The sequence below is a fragment of the Syngnathus leptorhynchus genome, chromosome 3, assembly GCF_054491065.1.
Source record: "Syngnathus leptorhynchus isolate UIUO chromosome 3, UIUO_Slep, whole genome shotgun sequence".
In the NCBI taxonomy this organism is placed as follows: domain Eukaryota; kingdom Metazoa; phylum Chordata; class Actinopteri; order Syngnathiformes; family Syngnathidae; genus Syngnathus; species Syngnathus leptorhynchus.
Genome location: NC_141197.1, coordinates 10,228,013 through 10,248,127, shown reverse-complemented (window position 1 = coordinate 10,248,127; position 20,115 = coordinate 10,228,013). Strand labels below are relative to the sequence as shown.

At 39.8% G+C, this 20,115-nt stretch overlaps 1 protein-coding gene across 6 annotated transcripts in view; it reads right to left on the bottom strand.

Annotated features, from left to right (window-relative positions):
- Positions 1-18,428, bottom strand: part of plekha7b (pleckstrin homology domain containing A7b) — a 52,574-nt gene extending 34,146 nt beyond the window's left edge. For all 6 annotated transcript variants that reach the window (XM_085908291.1, XM_085908293.1, XM_085908295.1 and 3 more), the window contains exons 1-3: positions 17,929-18,428; positions 17,745-17,821; positions 17,594-17,651 (exon numbers count right to left, since the gene is read on the bottom strand). In XM_085908291.1, coding sequence (XP_085764417.1) covers positions 17,594-17,651; positions 17,745-17,821; positions 17,929-18,011 — 218 coding nt within the window. In that variant the 5' untranslated portion in view covers positions 18,012-18,428. The remainder of the gene's footprint in view (positions 1-17,593; positions 17,652-17,744; positions 17,822-17,928) is intronic.
- Positions 18,429-20,115: the final 1,687 nt, after the last annotated feature.

Below are 20,115 nucleotides of genomic sequence, written 5' to 3'. Positions count from 1 at the left end.
CTAACTGCTTACGCTTTATAAAGAGTTGTAAAGTTGCCAGAGCCTCCTCATATGCACAGCAAATTATGAATATTATGACGCATACACTCAGGGTGAGTTTCATTCAGAAATTCGTATTCATAAAAGACGTTTTAATTACATTTACACACACTGTTGGAGACAGACTTTGTGGTTTACTCAAACAGCCACTATGTGCAGTGAAGTGCAGCCCGAGTACCAAAGCATTGTAATTAATAGACAACAGTAAGAGTCCACATCACAGGAAGAAAGCAAAATATAGAGGTGGGGGGCTTGATTCAACGCAATTTTGAAGCCTCGTTTTAAATACTACTTGCCATTTTTTGGAACAATCATATTTTGCAGGATTATTAACAACACTCAACTCTTTGGTGTGCATGTGTATGTGGGTGCATATATTAAACTCCATAAAGGTCAGGGATCGTCTCAGATGACGAGGATATGAACATAATGGGTTCTTGGCCTTGGGAAATCCCAGGTTAATTAACAGTAACAGAATGACCTTTCACCTTCATGCTCCAAGAGCTCAACCATTTAAGTTTTCAGTTGTGATCTACTGGAGGTCCAAATGTAATTTCAATTAGTGACACTTGAGAACGGAGGGTACAGGACATTGACATTAATATTGTACATAAATAAACAGGCAAATTGAACTAGAAAGTTTAACACATTTAAATTATGACATTTTTTTTCTCGTATGGAAGTACCACTGGTACCACAGTTTGAGAATCTCTGATCTCCATCATTGATATTGCTCAACTTTCCATAGTTGTACTTGAATAGAGTACAAAGTGGATTGGGTAACACCTTTGCAATATGCTTCATTTGCCTCAGTTGTTTCAAGACATGATTGAAATCCATTCAACACAATAACCAAATAACGATCCATTAAGACATTGCTGCGTTCAGCTTTTATTCTATTTTAATAATGCAATTAAACTCATTTAAGTTAAAAGTTAACAATGTTAATGACATCAATTAAATGCACTCAGCGGCCAGTTTAAATCAAACACGTTTCAGATAAATTACCCGTTTCTTTAATGTCTGTATATTGACAATATTAGATTGGTTCATCTCATTGAAAAAAATGAGGTGGCAAATTGGATCGGACAGCAGGCTATTTGATGAGAGATGAATAATAAAGAGCAATGACTTGATTTTTCAGGTACTTTTCCGCATCAGCATAATAAGACATTAATGGACAAAATAGTGTTAACAGAACTAAGTCCCACTCTGCAATTAAAGATGACTTTGCTTGTGTTGACATACAGTAATTAGTCAACATCAGAATTGTTTCATTTTGTTTATTGCACAAATCTCTGATCTGGAGCATCTGTTGTGACAAAACAGTCCAAGCGCACTGCAAAGCCCAAAACAGCTAATCGCTTAGGCGTGTAATGTAGGACAGAAAGGGAAGCTAAGTGCTCGGAAAAGAGGGAAAGCTCAAAATCTCCAGCAGGAAATAGGCAGCAGGCTCAAACACAGCAAGCTCAATGCCACAAAAGAAAGAGACATAAGACAGGGTGTTATGTGACGTAGCTATACATGAAAGTATCATACACAAATCAAATTCAGTAGGCGTCCCGTCATGAGACTCATAAAAGACTTACTATCAAATATTAATAATACTTTAGGATGACAGTGAAGCCATTATAAGAAAATCGTCAATTTTAGAACACTTAATATCTACCGAACAAACCAATGGGGAACTTGTGGAGAGACATAGCGGAAAGAATGTTGGATTAGATCCTCAGCAAACACACCCGAGCGTTATTTCATTTGAATTTGACCGACTCACCCTTGAGTCCCTTCAGGAGAGCTGCTCAACCCATGTGGAGGAGGCTTAACGAGCAAACAATTGCTGCACTGTCAGCAGAATTTCAACCAAAATGATGAAGCTTGACAAATAATACAGTGAAACAGAGCGTTTCAGCAAGTTTAATGATATGGTGAACTTGTCTCATACTTCATTGTGATTAAGTAAGAATGTTTAAAGGAATGAAAAGGTCATTAAGAAGAAAGAAAATCAGCTTAACTAAATTTTTGGACAGGATTTTTCAATTTTCTGCATTATATGATCTCTCCCAACAATATGTTTTTCCAGGCCGTGCCAATACAATATATACGGGAGCTATACTGTGTTTTGCAATAATAATTAATAATATTCATAATCATCACTGTTGGGTGGAAACCCGCTTTGTTTTTTCACAAATTTGTAGTGTCACTTTGAAAATTCCATCTATAATTGAAGTGTTGAAAATGTTTTATTTTTTTTAATGATGCAATCTTAATAGCACAACAAACATGGTGGTTTTTTTTTTTTCATTTTTGATGATGTTTTAGAGCAGCGAGATTTCCGCCCAACGCGCCTGTACTTGTGGCTAAAAAGCGAAGCAGGGAGAGTCTCTGTTGCCGAAATGCATGAGCACAGTCAATAAATGAGAAACTATTCACAATCTTTCCTTTTGTGTCTCATTTCCTCTCTTAATATTATTTAAACTTAGCTACAGCGGCTCAGGCAATCATGCATCTTCCATACAATTTGGGCTGTACATGTGAGGCTTCAAGTTGTTTCCTGAAAAATAACAGCGGTGGTCAGTTTTTCTGTTGTATAATTTTGCAATAATGTTCCAGGTCAGTCACATTCTAAACTGTAAAATTCCATTGGTTTTGTCTTTGAGAGATAATAATGAAAACAATCATGTAAAAAACATTGTTTCAAAATTCACACAAATCAGAGGTCCCTAAACGGATATTATTCGTCCTCAACCTTTGAGACCAACTTCAAATTGTACACAACAGTGTGTGTTATATTTTGTGTTTGTACATCAATCAGCATAAAAGCAGAATTATCCATCTAATTATGCACGTGTGCTAAAAGAAACAAATGTGGCCTACCTGCTGGTTGCCAGTGCCACTTTCACGTGACGTCTTGTTTTCTGCACTCTTGTCTGCAACATAACCCTGTCTGATTTGACCAAACCCTTATTTGACAAACAGGCTCCGGTCGGCTGGCACACACAAATTCCATATGTCTTTGGTCAGATTATCTTTCTGATCTCTGATCCCCATAATCCCTCAACATCCGAAACAAATCACACCGAAAAAAAAAAACCTCTGGATTCTGTATGACCTTGTGATTTTTTATTTTAACACATCATTAGACCCCCTTCTGAGCTTGGATATTCGACTAATTAAACTCAATTAGCTCTTTGCATAGCACATTTCATTATTACCAAAGATACAACACAATCTACTGTATATATAGTTCAATTCACTAAACACAACTATCAAACACCTAAAATGTTCATATAATCCCATCAGGTTTTTAGATTACAACAAAAACTATTAAAAGAAAGACAGATGACAATGGAAAGCTTATCAAATTAAAATTAAAAAAAATGCAGAATGCAGAAGCAAAAATTATGCAGATTGATGACACCATTAGTATTATAGATATACAGATATACAATAAGGAGATGATCCGAAATACTGAGAAAAACCACAGTATTGTCAAAAAACATTGATCGATCACTCGTAACTCCACTGTACAGAAGATATTGAACAGCGCATCCATGAATTGTAGTTGGAATCTAAATCTGCATCAAATTTGGGGATATTAACAAGATACATTTGGCTGTAGGTCACCCACATTGTTGCTTTATTTTGGTCGCAGACGCCGGCAGGCTATCGCGCAATCAATTTAAACAGATTAATTAAATACATTAGGGGAGGTTTGGCTTACTTGGCTGAGAGCGCATAACTGAATTGACTGGTTATTTTTAGATCTCTGTATATGGTGGAAGACGGTCGAGGCTCATTAAGTCAGTAAAGTGGTAGAAGGTCTTACAGTCGGACAACTCTAAAACAGTCTTGCGAGCAGAAGTGATATTTTAGCTGAACACTCCCCTTTAATGGAATTTGCTTGACAAGGGTGATTTGCGCTTATCAGAAACTCAGGAATTTAAAAGGTCATCGTTTTAATAAGCAGTGAAGAGACTATTCATTTTGAAATACCGCAACCTTCTGCTCAGCATCGCCATTATGTCTTTTCTTGGAAGGTGTCTCCCAGGAAATGTCCTCCCTATTTCTGGGTGTAATGTCCCATGAGCCAATTTTAGGTGTGGCATTTTTCAAGTCCGCACACTCATGGCTGCAGTTAACAAAGCCATGACCTGTGGCAACTAAGCATACAAATGAGCCACAGTGACCGCTGGCCACAAGATCCCAACAGTATTGACGATAGAGCAGCTTTAACTCAGTCACGCGGCATAAATCACATCACATAAAAATGGACCCGATACCTATTAAAGAATTACCTGCTGCTCTTGGGTGACATTTTACACTGATCACTGGCTACTGCAAGATAGCTTATAAATGGGTGCAGAAACCTCAATGCCCGGCTGACATTGCGATCCATCATAAATGTCCATTGATCTATAAAAGAGTTTCCATATACACTCGAACCTAACTGAAAGTGGAACGTAATGTGTTTTTCTTCAGCCAAACTACGCCTCCTATCTCAAAGAACTCCTAAGTCACCTGTAACTCCTAAGTCACTTGTATCTCAAGGCACCGCCGTGTACTCTAGTTTCATTTCGACTTCCCTAAGTCGTCAAAACAGAATGTGAACTTGCAATCCCTAACCCTAACCAAAAAGCAAAGTTGGGTGCGAGGACATCCTGAACAACATTTTTGCTGGACTGATCACGATGACAAGCTGATTTGTCATCATGAGGCAGTATATCGCATTTACTTCACGTTGTGACAGTTGATTTGAATGTGACAAACAATGCATTTACATTTACAAAGAGAACCTTTCTACCAATAGATTTCATTTTAGGCGGACAAACTCTTTCATTCGTAGTTCCTTCTTCTTAGAATAGAACAAGTAATCGTTGGCGGTTAATTTTCCAGATCTATAGATGGACATTTGTGTGCCCGTCCCTTGAGTGTTTTACGATAGATGACGGGATTGTATATCTGTCTGCGGCTTGGGGTTTAATAGCAGCTGTGCTAAGGACAGACGTCAATATTCAAGTTTGTTTTCCCCCCCCTCCAGTGCTTTGGACTGCAGCACACTCTACCTGCAGTGTATCCACCAATATACAAGAGCCTCCTTAGATCCCTTGAGAAGATAGTTCTTCTTACATGGCAAAACACTCAGTGACCCGTGTTTACGAGGCACCGCAGTGAAGACCTCTTCGCTGTCCTCTCGCCCACACAATCAAATGATGCATCAGCTTGCATGCCCGCTATATTCCATCCCATGCTCTCACATTAACATTTAACGGCGTGCAGTCCAAAGCACTTTAGCCATAAATTAAGCGTGAGGTGAGGGCGTGAGATACACACCTGGAAGCCGCGCGATAAACCGGCCGCCTCTTGTAAGCGACTTGAGAGGACCGTCCTGGTTGGCCCGACATGTTAGCGGCAGGTCTGTGATTTGCTGCGCTCTCCTCAATGGTGGCTGCGCGCCTTGCCGCTCGGCTCACTTCGCCGCTCCTGCCGCTACAGCTGCTGACGTCCTCTGCTGAGCACGCTGGCATTGATTCATTCAAAACATCCTCCTTCCCACTGCTCCCGTGTGAGCCTGCTAAGGTGCAGCTATAATTACATGCAATCACTGGATTGTTCCGTCTCCGGGGTATTACCCTTGTGATGGGCATTAAGACCAGTCAACCTCATTGAGGGATCTTTTAAGAGGCCCCCGAAGAATAAGAAGAGGTACTTCCTCTCTAGTGCCTCACACTCCCTCCTATATTCCCCCCCCCCCTCTCGCGCATCTTCTCATCACAACTGTGTCTCCTCAACACAATGCTTCCCCGAGCAGGACGCCCTCTCTGCTCCATTCTCTCTGCAGTCATCCAGAAACAATGTGCATTGGCCAAGAGAAGAGGATGTAGAGGTCGTGAGAGCAAAGGATACAGTCACGCTTCTGGCAGATGAAGTCAATTCAGATTAAAGCACATGGGAAATTCTAAAGTCAAACGCCCCTGAGGTCAGACAATTTAGCATTTAAACACAATCTGTTGCGTAAATATGCCTCAAAGGTACAGCCCTCATCTTTTGCTTACCCCCCCCCCAAAAAGAAAAAAACGAGGCGACAAAGAAGAACTTAAACGTCTTCTCATACTTAAGGAAGTCAAACCCAGAAAATGATTTACAATAATATGTTGTTTGTGACTCCACTTTATGTTGCACATGAAATGAGTCTAGTTCTTGCCAAAGAAATCGCTCCTTTAATTTTGGAAGAAAGTCTGTACCAAGTTTGATTTTTAACAGATAATACAAGCACTTTTCTCATCAAATCCCTGTCCTGAATTGAATATTATCATAATAATCCGATGAGAAGATGATGTTTTTCACAGTTTCAATGGAGGGAAATCACTTGACCAATGATTAGAATGTTTGAAATAAATAGTTGTCAAAATATTTAGAATGGCAAGAGTCTGAGTTTTCATTTCCAGACAACTGAGAGTTCAAGCAGGACTTTGAATGGACTGTGTTCCAAATTTGCACAGTTTTGTTTTGTTTTTCATGCATTCCAGCTATCCAAACAATACCATTTTGTAACAGTGCAAGATAATGAAAAGTATATATGTTTCCCAGCCATTGCCTCGAAGGAGTGGCTGCAATGTTTATAAAGTGCTTTTGCAGAATGTAAACAGTACAGAAAAAAAAAAAACGTAAGAGCAAATAAATCATTGCCTAGTAAAATGTGTCGTAATGCATGCTGTTTAATAATTTTCCAACAGGCTGCCACACAAAACATCATACTGTACATTTCAAAATGTTTAGGATATATTGTTTTAAAAATTCAACAGGATTAAAATGATGTTCACTATAGATTAATTCCTGGATACTTCTTTTGATCCAAACATCAAAACGCAAATATTGCTAGCACATCCTGTAAAAGGACAACCAATAAAAAACTTGGAACAACTATGACTGAAACTTGACTTCTTCTTTTTTTTTTTATACAGGTTTTTGCTAAAATCCAATATTCAACAGTGGCCATAATGATGGCTGCATTCCATTCAGGTGAGTCAGCTCCAGCTCTGTAGCATTGTGTTCAATTTGCACAACAGTAACACAGTTATCTGCAACTTCTCCAGCATGGCATGAGTGAAAGTGAATAAAGTAATAAAATAACTCTTGGCATACTTTCAAGGTACGTTCCTAACTGATAAAGCACAACACACAGTAAAGATCAGTTCCAAGCATTTTTTTCTAACAGAAAACCAAGTGCATAAAGTTAAGAGCTGCAAGTGTGTGTATATGACTTTTAAACAGAAAATTGCAACTCACCCTTAAACAATCAAAATTAGAAAAACTCAATCCGACTCAAGTTCTTATCATGTCCAGACAAAATGTAGTGTGGGTTGCTCTTGTTTTGTTTTAGTGTGAAGCTCAGTGAAGAGTAATGCCTGATGGGAATATCCTTTGTAGCTGCCGTTGCAGCTCTCGCTCTCTCTCTCGCTCTTTCTCTCTCTCTCTCTCTCTCTTTCTTCGGCCACTCTCGATCTCCGCGAGTAAAACTGCCTGCACTTTCATTGTACAGCCCTCTTAAACCTCTCCAGGGTTGAATAAAACGATAACAGTGTCCACTTTCTGTGTTTAAAGATAAAAGGAAGAGGAAGCCCCCGTCCGTCGGGAGTCGACATTCTTATTGGTCACCAAAGATGAGCAGCTCTCACCTCTGTGTAAAGTGCTGACCTTGGTCTCTGTCTGCAACCAAAACGTTGCGTCTGCGCCCGATCTCCCCTTATCAGATGACACCGGTGGGCCGGGGAGACCGGGATGGAGGACAGACTACAGCCGAGTGGCAAATTGGGCCCGACTTGCCACAAAAGTCAATAATCCACAGACAGACGTATAGATAAGAGCAATAAGGCGTGGATGAGGGCGGGTGCGCTCCATCCATCAAATGGACCACTGCGTCAATGTTCATATTTTACAGTGACAGCCACTTTCACAGGGTTCTATTTTAAAATAGCAGAGGTCCCAAGGACCAAAACACGTGATAAATAAAACTCTCGCAGCCTCAATAGCAATATCTAGTGGCTAGATGCAGAAAAGCAACTTGCTTCTTTATTGGTCTCATTTGCGCTGACAGATCCCATCTGCCTCTAATCGACATCATCACGTATTCACACCGGTGCTGCGGTGCCTTGCAAATAGGGAACGTTGTATCAGATTGGAGGCTGATCAATTGTTAAAAAAAAAAATCATTGATTATCTGTTAGGAATGAGCTTGGCACTTGCAGCCCTTTACAACATTGCATGTGGATTCATTTGTAAGAATTGAAAAGTTGAGTTCAACAAATGATGCACAAATTGCACAAACCCAAAGACCAAGCCTCATCAGTCATATTAGCTGTTCATTCCTCTTTTGTACTCAATATTCCGTTCCATTCCACAACAATATTGAGTGAGTCAAGTAATCATGACAAACAGTTTTCGCAACTCACACATCAATGAACAGGATCTTAGTGAAATGCAATTTGGAGGGGAAAAAAACTGTCTGGCAATATTCCTGACAGAGGGCATACATTTCTTTTACTCTATCATGCGGAATATAAAAATGAAACTGGACAAAATAACTGCACTAAATAACAGAACTGGACAATTTACACTATTTCAATGTATAATCTAATGATAACCAGGCTATGTAATCCACTTTGCATCTTTTGGAAACCATACCTAAAAAAAAAAGTGAGTTGTTTTGCCTTTGAGAAATGATATCAGTGATAGCTACGCGTATTATTACTCCAAGCTTGGGCTCCAAACTTAATAATAACCCATTATAAAAAACATACTTGGTGAATACATAAATTGGTGGCAGTAAACTGTTAAATTCCAATTGAAGTATATAAACGTCCACAGCAGTGAATGAGTTAAGCAACAATCAATTCCACATGGACGACTAATTTTATGACAAAAGATTCGACTCATTATTCCTACTTCTCGTAAGTAATTATTTGAAGTCACATGCTGAACCGAATCCTTTCTATTCATCCAAGACCAAAACCGTCACACTCGCCACTAAATCACAGGCAGTCTCAGAGATATCACCTAACAAATGCACCTTTTGTGGCTGCTAACTAATCACTGCTGTTCTCACGTGTGAGGTGAGACAAGAACAGTGCACCTTCTCTCTCTGCAGTGGCTCCAGTCACACTGGGCTCTGACAGAATGCGGCAACTTTCATCTGAATTAGATCAGAGGGTGGGCGCACACACACACACACACACACACACACACACACACACACACACACAGTCAAGAGGCAGCTAGACATGCTCACAGGTAGAACTTCCTTTTTTGCTTGGCTACAGTTGTCAGTGCGAGCCTGTCGTTAAACATGGTTTGAGGTGGATGGATATATAAATGGAAAATAAATCAGAGTAAATGTGAAAGAGGATGATTTACATCACCATGAGGCAATTCAGTGGTTATGAAGACAATTACAATTCGCATGTGCATAGTTTCATGGCCTTATGTGATTAATACAGTCATTCATGTGCCAAGCAATGTTCCGTCTAAACTGCGCGCATGCGCAATTGTGCACTGCTCTCTCAGAACCAGCACAGCAAATGTATAAAAATAAAATTAAAACCTGAACTGTATTGGAATTGTGCATTTTCATCTTCGGCGTATCGTCATTTGGATGCCCATGACGAATGTAGTCATTTACCAGCCATAACTTTAAATATTAATGTTTAGCATCATCCAAAGAGTATAAATTTGAGAAAATGATCAGCAAATGAAGCAGCTCAACATTTCAAGCGATGAATATAGTAATCATAATATGCAACCGTTTCAGCTTGTCAACCATTTTTCACATATTGCAATGAAAAGCATCACTCTTTGTCTTCAATTCATATATGTATTTTGTATAAAAAAAATAGCAGTCATGTAAGATATAATTAATTAAAATGTATAAGTAAATTCCTATTTACTTGCATTGATTTCAGAAAAAGTAAAAGTAACATAAAAGTAGTATAAAATTAAATTCTGAATTTTATTTGCGCTACAAATCCTTATTCACTATTTTGTTTTGTAACATACCTCAAACGTGTAACTTAATATGATCTTAGGTTTTGGACAGGTGTGATACAGCAGATGTGTGCATGTCTGATGTTGATCACCGTGGTTCAAGGAATGCTCAGGGAATAAAATTAGAGGGAACATTAGCATCAAAGTAGTGTGTTTAGGCAAACAAATTTTGTCGCAGTGTCTGTGCATTGCAAAGACGGATGATGGAAGCAGTTAAACAACAAATTTCACGACCTTTAAATGTGTTTAACCTTCAGAACTCAGAGTACCACGATGGGAATTTGGCAAGTAGTGCATCAACTTGCGAGTTTCAAACGAGGAAGCAGCGGCTTAATGGTCCTGTCAGAAATAGTTGGGCTCATCATTCATTTTGTTCTTGGCTCTTTTCTTCAATTGTAACTTCTAAGAAAGACAAAGGTCATTTGGTGCATTTATGTACAACTAGCTTTTCTGAGCTGGTTGATTGGAAGAGATAGAATGCTGTGTTTGCAACAGGAGGGACCTTCATTAAATGGGGATTAAGATTGGTGCCTACAGGGACGCTAGAGAGAGAAAATAAAATATTGATAGAGCAATCGCAGGTCGAGACGGAAGCAATTGGTTGCTTTCTTCGTGGTTAACAAACGCTTCCTTCTGCACTGCCACACACCAGTTCTGCAAAGTGAGCTGATACTGCTGTATCATATTCAATCAAAAAGAATAATCACGTAATCGGTGCCTGACTGCTTCCGAGTTGACCGATCTAGGTCTACTTGGACCTTCTGTTCATTATTTTTGCTTCGGTTACACCTCTCCATCACAGAGTTTCTGTTCCAGACCATCTTCGCAATAACAATAACACAATATCCCGTTTAACTACTCAATAGGGCTTTTTTTTTTTAGCATTCATAGATCTTGATTTTTAATGAATCTACATTATCACTCGACCTGAAATGGTAATCATTTATACTTCCTCAGATATTTGACAGAAGTTTGGTCTGAGTGCTGGAGATAATGCCATATGACAGATTTCATTCGTACGGCGACTCGTTGGCTTCAAGGTGGGATTTTCCAATGTCACCTCAGTCGGCCGTTCACGTAATGATGACGATGATGTATGTTACCGCTGCTTCATTCACACGCCGACGACAAATTGAACAACTGAGGGTTGACTCCCTTCCTCAAGGATACTTCCTTGGGAACGCAGAGAGAGAGAGAGAAAAACACCCTTATAATCAAATTCTAGTCAGGCAGCACACTAACATATTCCATTATGGGCCATATAATGAATTATGTTTTTATTTTCAACCTGAACTACCTCAATATATGCTTTGTCCGACTTATCGCCCATTTGATCACATGTGAAAGACAATCGAATAGAACAGCCGATTTTAGAAGAGCACTGTAATTTAAATCTACCGATGGAGGCTGAGCTTAAGAAGTGCCACAAACAGCACTGAAGGGAAACCGCACAAATATACTGAAGTTGTGCCAAACTTGTGGCATCATATTCAGAAAGACCTGAGTCAGCAAATGCTGTCAAAGGTGCAATATTAATGTAGTGAGCAAAGGCTATGTCAATCTTTATGTTGTTCTTAGTATATGCAATTGTCTTGCAACCAGTATCACCCAAAGTCCACTGAGATAGCCTCACCCATTATCCTAATGAGGACAAGCACAAATAGAAAATTTGTTATTATTAAATGTGTTATTATCTGTTTGATGGATGGATGTCTAACTGTGGGTGGAGTGTTCTTTCTTTTGGTATTTTCCTAGAATAGAATAGCGCAAGCCGTCGTGCGCCGTTGTGGGAGGAAGCACAGCCGATAACCAGCCAATCAAAGTGTCTCCCCTCATTCTCTTTAAATTCAACGCGGAGAGAGCTACATGGGATGGAGATCGACACCAGAAAAGTACATTGAAAAGGAACTGCGAAATCTCCGATCATGCAATTCATGCGTGACAAATGTTGACTATTCTTTAAACGTTTACTGTTTGTCATTATTAACCTATCAAATCGAACACAATTTAAGTGCAAAGTAGTAAAAAATGTACCGTTTCCCTTTTGAACTTTAATTGGCTAAGTGCAGCAGTTTAAAGCATACAACACTCTTAATCAAGTGACACAGATGTCTAATTAGCTAAGATACGCATGGGACGGATGAAGAAACTTGGCATCATTCACATCTACAATTAATCAAGTTAACTATCTGAGCTAAACTCTGAAAAAATACTTTATTCTCTTCCTTTATTCTCTTGCCACGAGTGGTCACGTTAACAGAAATTGTCTCTCAAAAGAGTTAGGAGTTAAGGTCAAACTCAGCTTACACTCACCAATTCCCAAAGGAGCGATTCATAAGTGTCCTATAAAAATAAGGACAACGAGATCCGGTTTTCACACCGACTCAGTCCAATCAACAGCAAAGGTTTAAATGTGATCTTTGATACAATCACTTTTGTATATCGCTTGGTAGATGAGGCATATGCCAACACTATACTCATACCTTTAACATACAATATGTCTGGATGATAATGTGAACATAGCGAACTTTGGTCCATCATGCATTAGAGGCACTCTTTTGTCAAATATTTGGGGTGTATCTGCTTTAACAAAAAAACATTTTAATTTCCTTAGCTGTGCCCTTGACTTTGCAGTTATTTGCGTTCCTGCCGTATCCCCTAGACACAACCTTTGAATGGTGGCTAAAAGAATGACTGTGCTGGTTAACGGTGTGTTGAAGGAGTCATGGGCTCCCGGGATTCTCTTTGTGTGGGCTCCCACTTTTGCTCATCATGCGAGGCGAATTGTAATGTATTGTCATGTGTGAAATGTGCTGGTACATACACTTAACACTTTGAAATATCCATCCATCCATCCATCCATCCATCCATTTTCTGAACCGCTTTTTCCTATCCCAGAAGTCATCGGGCAGTAGGCTGGGGACAACCTAAACTAGTTGCTGCTTGAAATACTGGGGTATAATTACATACAACTTTCAAATTGCTCTTTTTCTGTATATTTAGGAATACAACAAAGCCAGGGAAATGTTATTACAATAGCAAAATGCCTCACTAGATTTTAACAACGTCACAAGGATATTTAAAAATAAGCATATCAATGTTTATTTGGTCTGTTATAGCTCAGTGTGATTACTTTTGTTTGCCTGTTATCTAACATTCATTTGAAGATGACTGGAAATAGAAGTATAGGCAGGCTTTTCAAGAGCTTTACGGCTGCTGGAAAACGGTTTCAATTTAATAAGAAACACTGGTGTTCAAGGAAGTTCAAGTGTCTTCCGTGTTTCAGTGATGTAGTCATGAGTGTACAGCCAACTTGACTGAAGTTTTTACCATGGCTACGGCTCACTATGACTACAGCTAAGTAGTCATTGGAGTCTGGCCATCGTCTCACCAAAAAGTGGACTCACCAGCTATGTTTGTGATACTATTATTCTATAAGCGGTTTGGAAGATGAATGGATGAATAAATGGACAATAAAGGAAGCATTATTCAGCCTTATCTAATATTCACACATTGCAATCAGCAATATAACATTTGGAATCAGGCCACACAGAAAAACTGAACACAATATATTGTGACCCAGCAATTGTGAATTGTTAGAGTTCAATCATTTGTGACAGTTTTTTTTTTTTTTTTTGGGCCATAGCTAACTGTTAATTAATTTAATAAACGGGTTGTTGAAGCACCCGGCATTGAAAGATAAATCTTTTGATACATTACAATCCGAACTCTTCACGATATAGATGAAAAAAACATTATGTATCAGATATCTGCCGATGAGACTGAAGCACAAACTAACAGATCAACTCTACATCGTCCATTCGAGCCTGACATCATCTGGATCGGCCCGACAAACGCAAATAATCACAGCTTGAAATAAATAAATTGATGCAGTAAACCGCTAACTCCAGCCTGAGAAAGAAACTTTCACAAAACCATCTGCACAATATGTAGCTAACTAAATTGATCGGCTTGACCTTTTGGCTACCGTGAGTTATTACTCCATGCCATCTTTTTGCAGGGCAGAAGAAAGAACAAATACATCTGTATTCCGCACACAATAAATGTCACAACATATACTATTGTTATCAAACAATTCCGCACTTCCATAATCTCGTAATGTGTATAGTAAACTTTATATCAGCAGAGAACAAACATCTTATCAGGCAGGAATAAACCAGACAAACTGCAGTCAAGTTGATATAAAACTGTTTGGGTCATGACAAGATTAAGGGTGATGCAACAAACCAACCTTGAACAAGTCATTTGAATACCCACTGCCTTATAAAGCCTGTCAGACTAGAAAACAACCTGGCTTGCATATCCAATTATTTATAGATGGCAGTGACAAAGCGCTGTCTGCTGCTGACTGTCAAGACTTTTACTTTTTCATGTGTTTGTCACCTGAGAATCTAGCAATAAAAATTACATTTATCTAGAAGCAGAGGTGGGATAGTCCATTACTGTACCCAAGTTGATTTGATCTAAATTTGTGTGTTTTTACATTGACTCTCCACTTTTGAACACAAATATCTGTAGTTTCTACTTTGTACTACGTCCAAATATTTTCTTTAGAAATCACTCGATGACATCACGACATAAAAAAATACGCTAATGCATAATATGTAAAGAAAAAGGGAAAGCCAACTGTTTTTAGATCTTGATTGTTTGAGAAAACGGCATCCCCAGGTATGGTTATCCTTGTGCATTATAAGAGAAAAACAGGGACAAACATGAACCAGGAAGTATTAACGTCAATGACGTAAATGGTCAGTTAAAAATAAAAATAAAAATCGACAGGAAAGATAGACCGTTTCCTCCAGTGAAAAGAAAAAGAATACAGGGGCTGGAAGCCTGTTTCCTCCAGTAAAAAAATTTAAATTATAGGGGCTGGGAGACTTCCTTAAGTATTGTATTATAACGGACAGTCAAATCTAATTTGTACTTTTGCACTTGAGAAAATTTCTTCTTTTTCTTTTGCTTTTAATTAGGGTCAAATCAGTACTTCTACATTTTTTGTTGTGGTTTTTTTCCAGTACCGTTACCACCTCTACCCAGATGTGATTGTACTGCAGTAAACTCTGCCTGCAGCAAGCGGGTACCTTTATAAAAAATAAATAAATAAAAAATTCTCAGTACCTGTCACACCTCTGCCTAGATGTGATTCTACTGCAGTCGAGTCTGCCCGCAGCATAACTGGGAGCAAAGAATCTTTCTTCCCCAGAGCAGTGAGCTTTCTGCTGCCACTGCAGACAGTGGTTATGTCTCCAGAATGAGCACCATTTCACCAAGACGCAACGCAGTGCTTGCGTGGGTAGGGTTGAACATTTGATGCAGTGATAATTATTATTGGGGGTCAGGCAATAGCTCTGTCAATAATGATGTGGCTTTGGGACCTAAAGGTTATTTATTGTGTGTTCAATAAGTGATGCAGAGCTAAGAGCACTATATCATAATTCAGTAGGTATTGTTCATGAGGGTAGCATTGCAAAAGATGTTCCGGGCCTGATAGTGATTTAAGTGTTCTTTTGTGCTTGTTTTGATAAAGAGGAGGTCAACCCAAAAGATTTATTTTTAATATTATATTGTATGTGCCCCCATTAGTCTAAACGCGGCATTTTAATTCATATTGTATTTGTGGAACTTTAGTGAAGCAACAAAATTCACCCGCTTTTATGCATAGTCAATTTGATGACATCGCAGTGCCAGCTTGCAAACAGGTCAGCTTGCAAACATCACCTGACCAAAGCTCAAAAACAGGTGAGCCAAGAGTGGTTGGAATTGAGACTTGACAACAGTAATGTCGTTTTCGGTAAGTGGCAATATGGTCGCCCCTGAGCCGGATGAAAATTTATTACAAAGAACATTTGTGGACATTTTATCAAACCAATTTCATGTCTTTCCAATTTCTTTCACTATTTTGCTATAATATCGTGTTTTTTGTTCCATTACCTGACAAAAATTTTTTCGATGGAACTGATCGTGCTAGGATGTTATATGATAAATTACACAAGTATGCCACCGCATTACATGATGTGGACGAAGCATAACATAAAAATACGATAGTTGGACAAACTGATTCCCCTTCATGATGGACATCATGATGGACATATTGATTGTTCTTTATGATGATCACACTGATCTTTTGCTGTCATTGTTTCACTCATGGAAAAGGGTTTCTCCCACATGGACATAATAAAGTTCAAATTAGTGACATAAAAGTGATCGATGGTGGTGGCAAAAGGCAAACGACCAAAGGCTTGCAATATTACACAATGTTAGGCCTACCACACACTGCGGCCACACGGCCAAAACGGACTGAATTGTCGCGCGTGCGGATCATAAGTGGCGATCATCACTCAGTGGATCGGGTGATCAATCATTGCAAACAACCTCTCAAAATAGTCACAATGACTCATTTATTGTCACCCCGTTGCCTCTCTTAGTGGCTATGAAATTTAAAAGAATATATATTAAAAAAAATATTAAATATGTGCTTTGGTGAAATAGAATAGAATAGAGTAGAATAGAATAGATCTTTATTGTTATTGTCACACATGTACAACGAAATTTAAAAGTGCCAACCGATCAGGGCAACAAAAAAAGAAGATAAAAAAAAAATACAAGCTAAAAAACACACAAATAAAAAGGGAATAATTCCAAAGTGCTGTTTGGTTGGAATGAATGACAGGCATGTGACCAAATATACAGCACACTGTCATTCACTTTCAAAAGTTGTAAAGGATGCATGTCACTGTGCTAATGGTGATTTTGACAGCAGTAAACACTTCGATTGAAAAAAGGCCAAAACAAATCACACAATAGTTTGTGACTTTGGGAAAATCTGTCCTCCCCACTTCAATAATGCAATCGTGTTATACATCTCTGTCAGCACAAGGTCACACCTCTCTCCTGCAATCTTTATAGTCTCTCTTTCGCTCTCTCTCTCTCTCTCTCTCTCTCTCTCTCTCTCTCTCTCTCTCTCTCTCTCTCTCTCTCTCTCTCTCTCTCTCTCTCTCTCTCTCTCTCTCTCTCTCTCTCTCTCTCTCTCTCTCTCTCTCTCTCTCTCTCTCTCTCTCTCTCTCTCTCTCTCTCTCTCTCTCTCTCTCTCTCTCTCTCTCTCTCTCTCTTTCTCACTCTCAAAGACGCACGCGTGCACACGCACACACACACGCGCGCACACACGCGCAAAACCTCCACACCTACCTAATGGAGAGTAGAGGTCCTGCATGGAGCATGTGAGGAGAATTTTAATTTCCTTCTTCCTGCTCTGCTTAGGCTGCTACTTTTAGTCACACCGCAAGCAGTAATTATTTGTCACCAACCCAGTGGCACTCCTTAGTGTGTTTCTGTTTCTCAACTCAAACTAGATTGCTCGACATGTTTGCAGCATCAGCAATTGAGGACGAACCTGGCATTCCAGACGTGCCTGAACTACACACGGTAAACACTTAAAATACAAAAACGGTATCGCATTTCAAACAGCCAAACAATGCAACGACAAGTCACTCACTTGATGAAGTAGCTGGCTCCTTCCTCCGTGAAGCCTTCTTCCCATCCTCTCGGCAAATCTGGAAAGGAAACAAAACACCGAATCAAAATTACACAAGCCGTGCACCAAATCCCCTGCAAGCAATCTGCGATTCGGACAATCTGCAGCGTACCTGAACGTATCATGTGTCCGGAATTAACAGGTTCGCCAGTACGCGGGTGAAGCCAAGTGGTACCGCGAGTTTTGTCGCTAGAAAAAAAAAAGACACCTGTTACTTATCGTGGACGATGTTAGAACAAACCTCGCGGTCTGCATCCCAACAAGTGACAATCGGTAACTACTGAAAAGTAGCTCACTTGATAAAAAACACGCGGCCATCCCTACAAACTCCGTAGGACCAGTGGTCCGGTAGGGTGTCCCGTCCGAGCGGTGCCGCCATGATTGCACCTCTCCGGCTCGACTCCCGCTCCCCCTCGACGTCCCTCTCTCTCTCTCTCTCTCCCCCCTCGTCCCCTTCTCGCTCCGCCGACTTGTCTACGGAGCGCAAGTAATCCCCACAGCTAAAGCCGCATACTTTTAAAGGGGCCGAGAAACGAAGGCGCCATCGACTGCGCTCTGCAGATGCAGCGATTGCTGTATGTTATGGGAAAGCTGTTTGAACGTTGTTGCATGTGCAGAGCTTCCAGCACCATGCAACGCGTACCAGCGATGAGATGGGCGGGTTGGAAGGAAGCGTTGAGGCTTTCCTGCAAATCGATTTTGACATTTGTCGCTTCAGTCAAAGTAACATATTTGAAAGAGTGGAGTCACCCGATCACGCTCATCATTCGACAATAAAAGTCAAAACCAATGTGATACCGATCCATGTGTAATTTACAGAAGTTTGTTTGTATTAGTTTTAATGAGCGAAGTTGCCATCGTAAAGGGAAAAAAATGCTGCACCTTTACGAGTGAACAAAAACAATCAAGACGAATTGGTCCTGACACATTAAATTTTGAGAATTGCATTTTAGAAGTTGTACCTTTGTTTGTTTGTTTGTTTGTTTGTTTGTTTGTTTGTTTGTTTGTTTGTTTGTTTGTTTGTTTGTTTGTTTGTTTGTTTGTTTAATTGTTTAATTGTTTTCTACAGGGTGACTCTAAAACACATGCACGCATACATCAACAGGAAGGGAATGAGTGTTGTACAATTCAGTTAGTGAAGCTTTTGGCTGCATCATCTTCTTTGTAGTGTTTGTTTGGAGGAGAGAGCCTTTTCTGACATGTGCTTACACTGCATTAAACAGTGTTATTTACCAGAGCTGCCCCTTCATTTCACTTTGGGCTTTGTGAGTGCAGAGCGCAGCATCTCCTATATATCCTGACTGCTTCTGTTTACGCTATATCCTTTGGATAGAGAAATAGGATAAGGGGCATCTCAGTGCAGGAAGAAACTAGATAACCTCGACTGTAGGTTTCTGTCAGCAGTCACGGGATTCAAATATTAGTTACAAATGTAATGGCTGATTTTGCTACAGTCTAACATTCCATCAATGGCATTTCTGTGCATAAGGTTCATTATAATTGTGCAACATTAATAAAGATTATGTTCATGAGTCAATTATGGCCTTTTTCAACGCTTCTTAACCAGACTCAATGTTTTGTAACCATCTGATGTCGCAGCTCATCCAATTTCATATTTTTGACCTTGATGTGATTTATCAGCAGCAGTACTTATGCACACATGAATGTACCCACACAAAATAATTCACGTTCTGTTTACAGTGTATGTATGCATAGACAAGTGCACCTCTGCAGTATATAATCTCAGCTGGATTCCTGCCTCTGGGCTGCCAAGGGTTCAGCAAGGTGACTCAATGATATTGTCTTTTCCTCTGAGAGCCTCCCCATGCTGAGCGTGCTAAAAGTCATAAAAGGGAAACTAGATAATGACCTCCCTTTAAATGTAGAGTATTCCTTCTTGCAATGTATTGTCAACCAAAAATGAATCATGACTTTTGAATACATGCTGTCACTAAAGTGTGTTTTCAATTACAGTGTGTTGTTACATGGAAGAACAGCGCTTGCTGTCAATAGGGCCAAACGCCGCTTACGCGCACATTCATGCTTATGGACGGGTGGGCGGGCAAGCGGACGGACAGACATTATGACAGACAGACATTTAGACATTTAAAAATTTAGACGGACAGCCATTTAAACATTTAAACATTTAGACAGACAGACAAGATCGATCAATAGACAGATAGACAGACAGACAGACAAGATCGATCGATAGACAGACAGACAGGCAGGCAGGCAGGCAGGCAGGCAGGCAGGCAGGCAGGCAGGCAGGCAGGCAGACAGACAGACAGACAGACAGATAGTCTTAAAAAGGGTCTTTAAAAAAAAAAAGGAAGCGCAAACTGAAGCAAGGCCCCTCAAAGACAGCATTGATTTTCCATCATGGAGTCAGCACTTTATCAGCAACCCACTAAATTACACTTGTCAAGTAGTGTGCAGTCTATGAGGCACATGCAGCAGGCACATCACCAAACACAGATACAGTG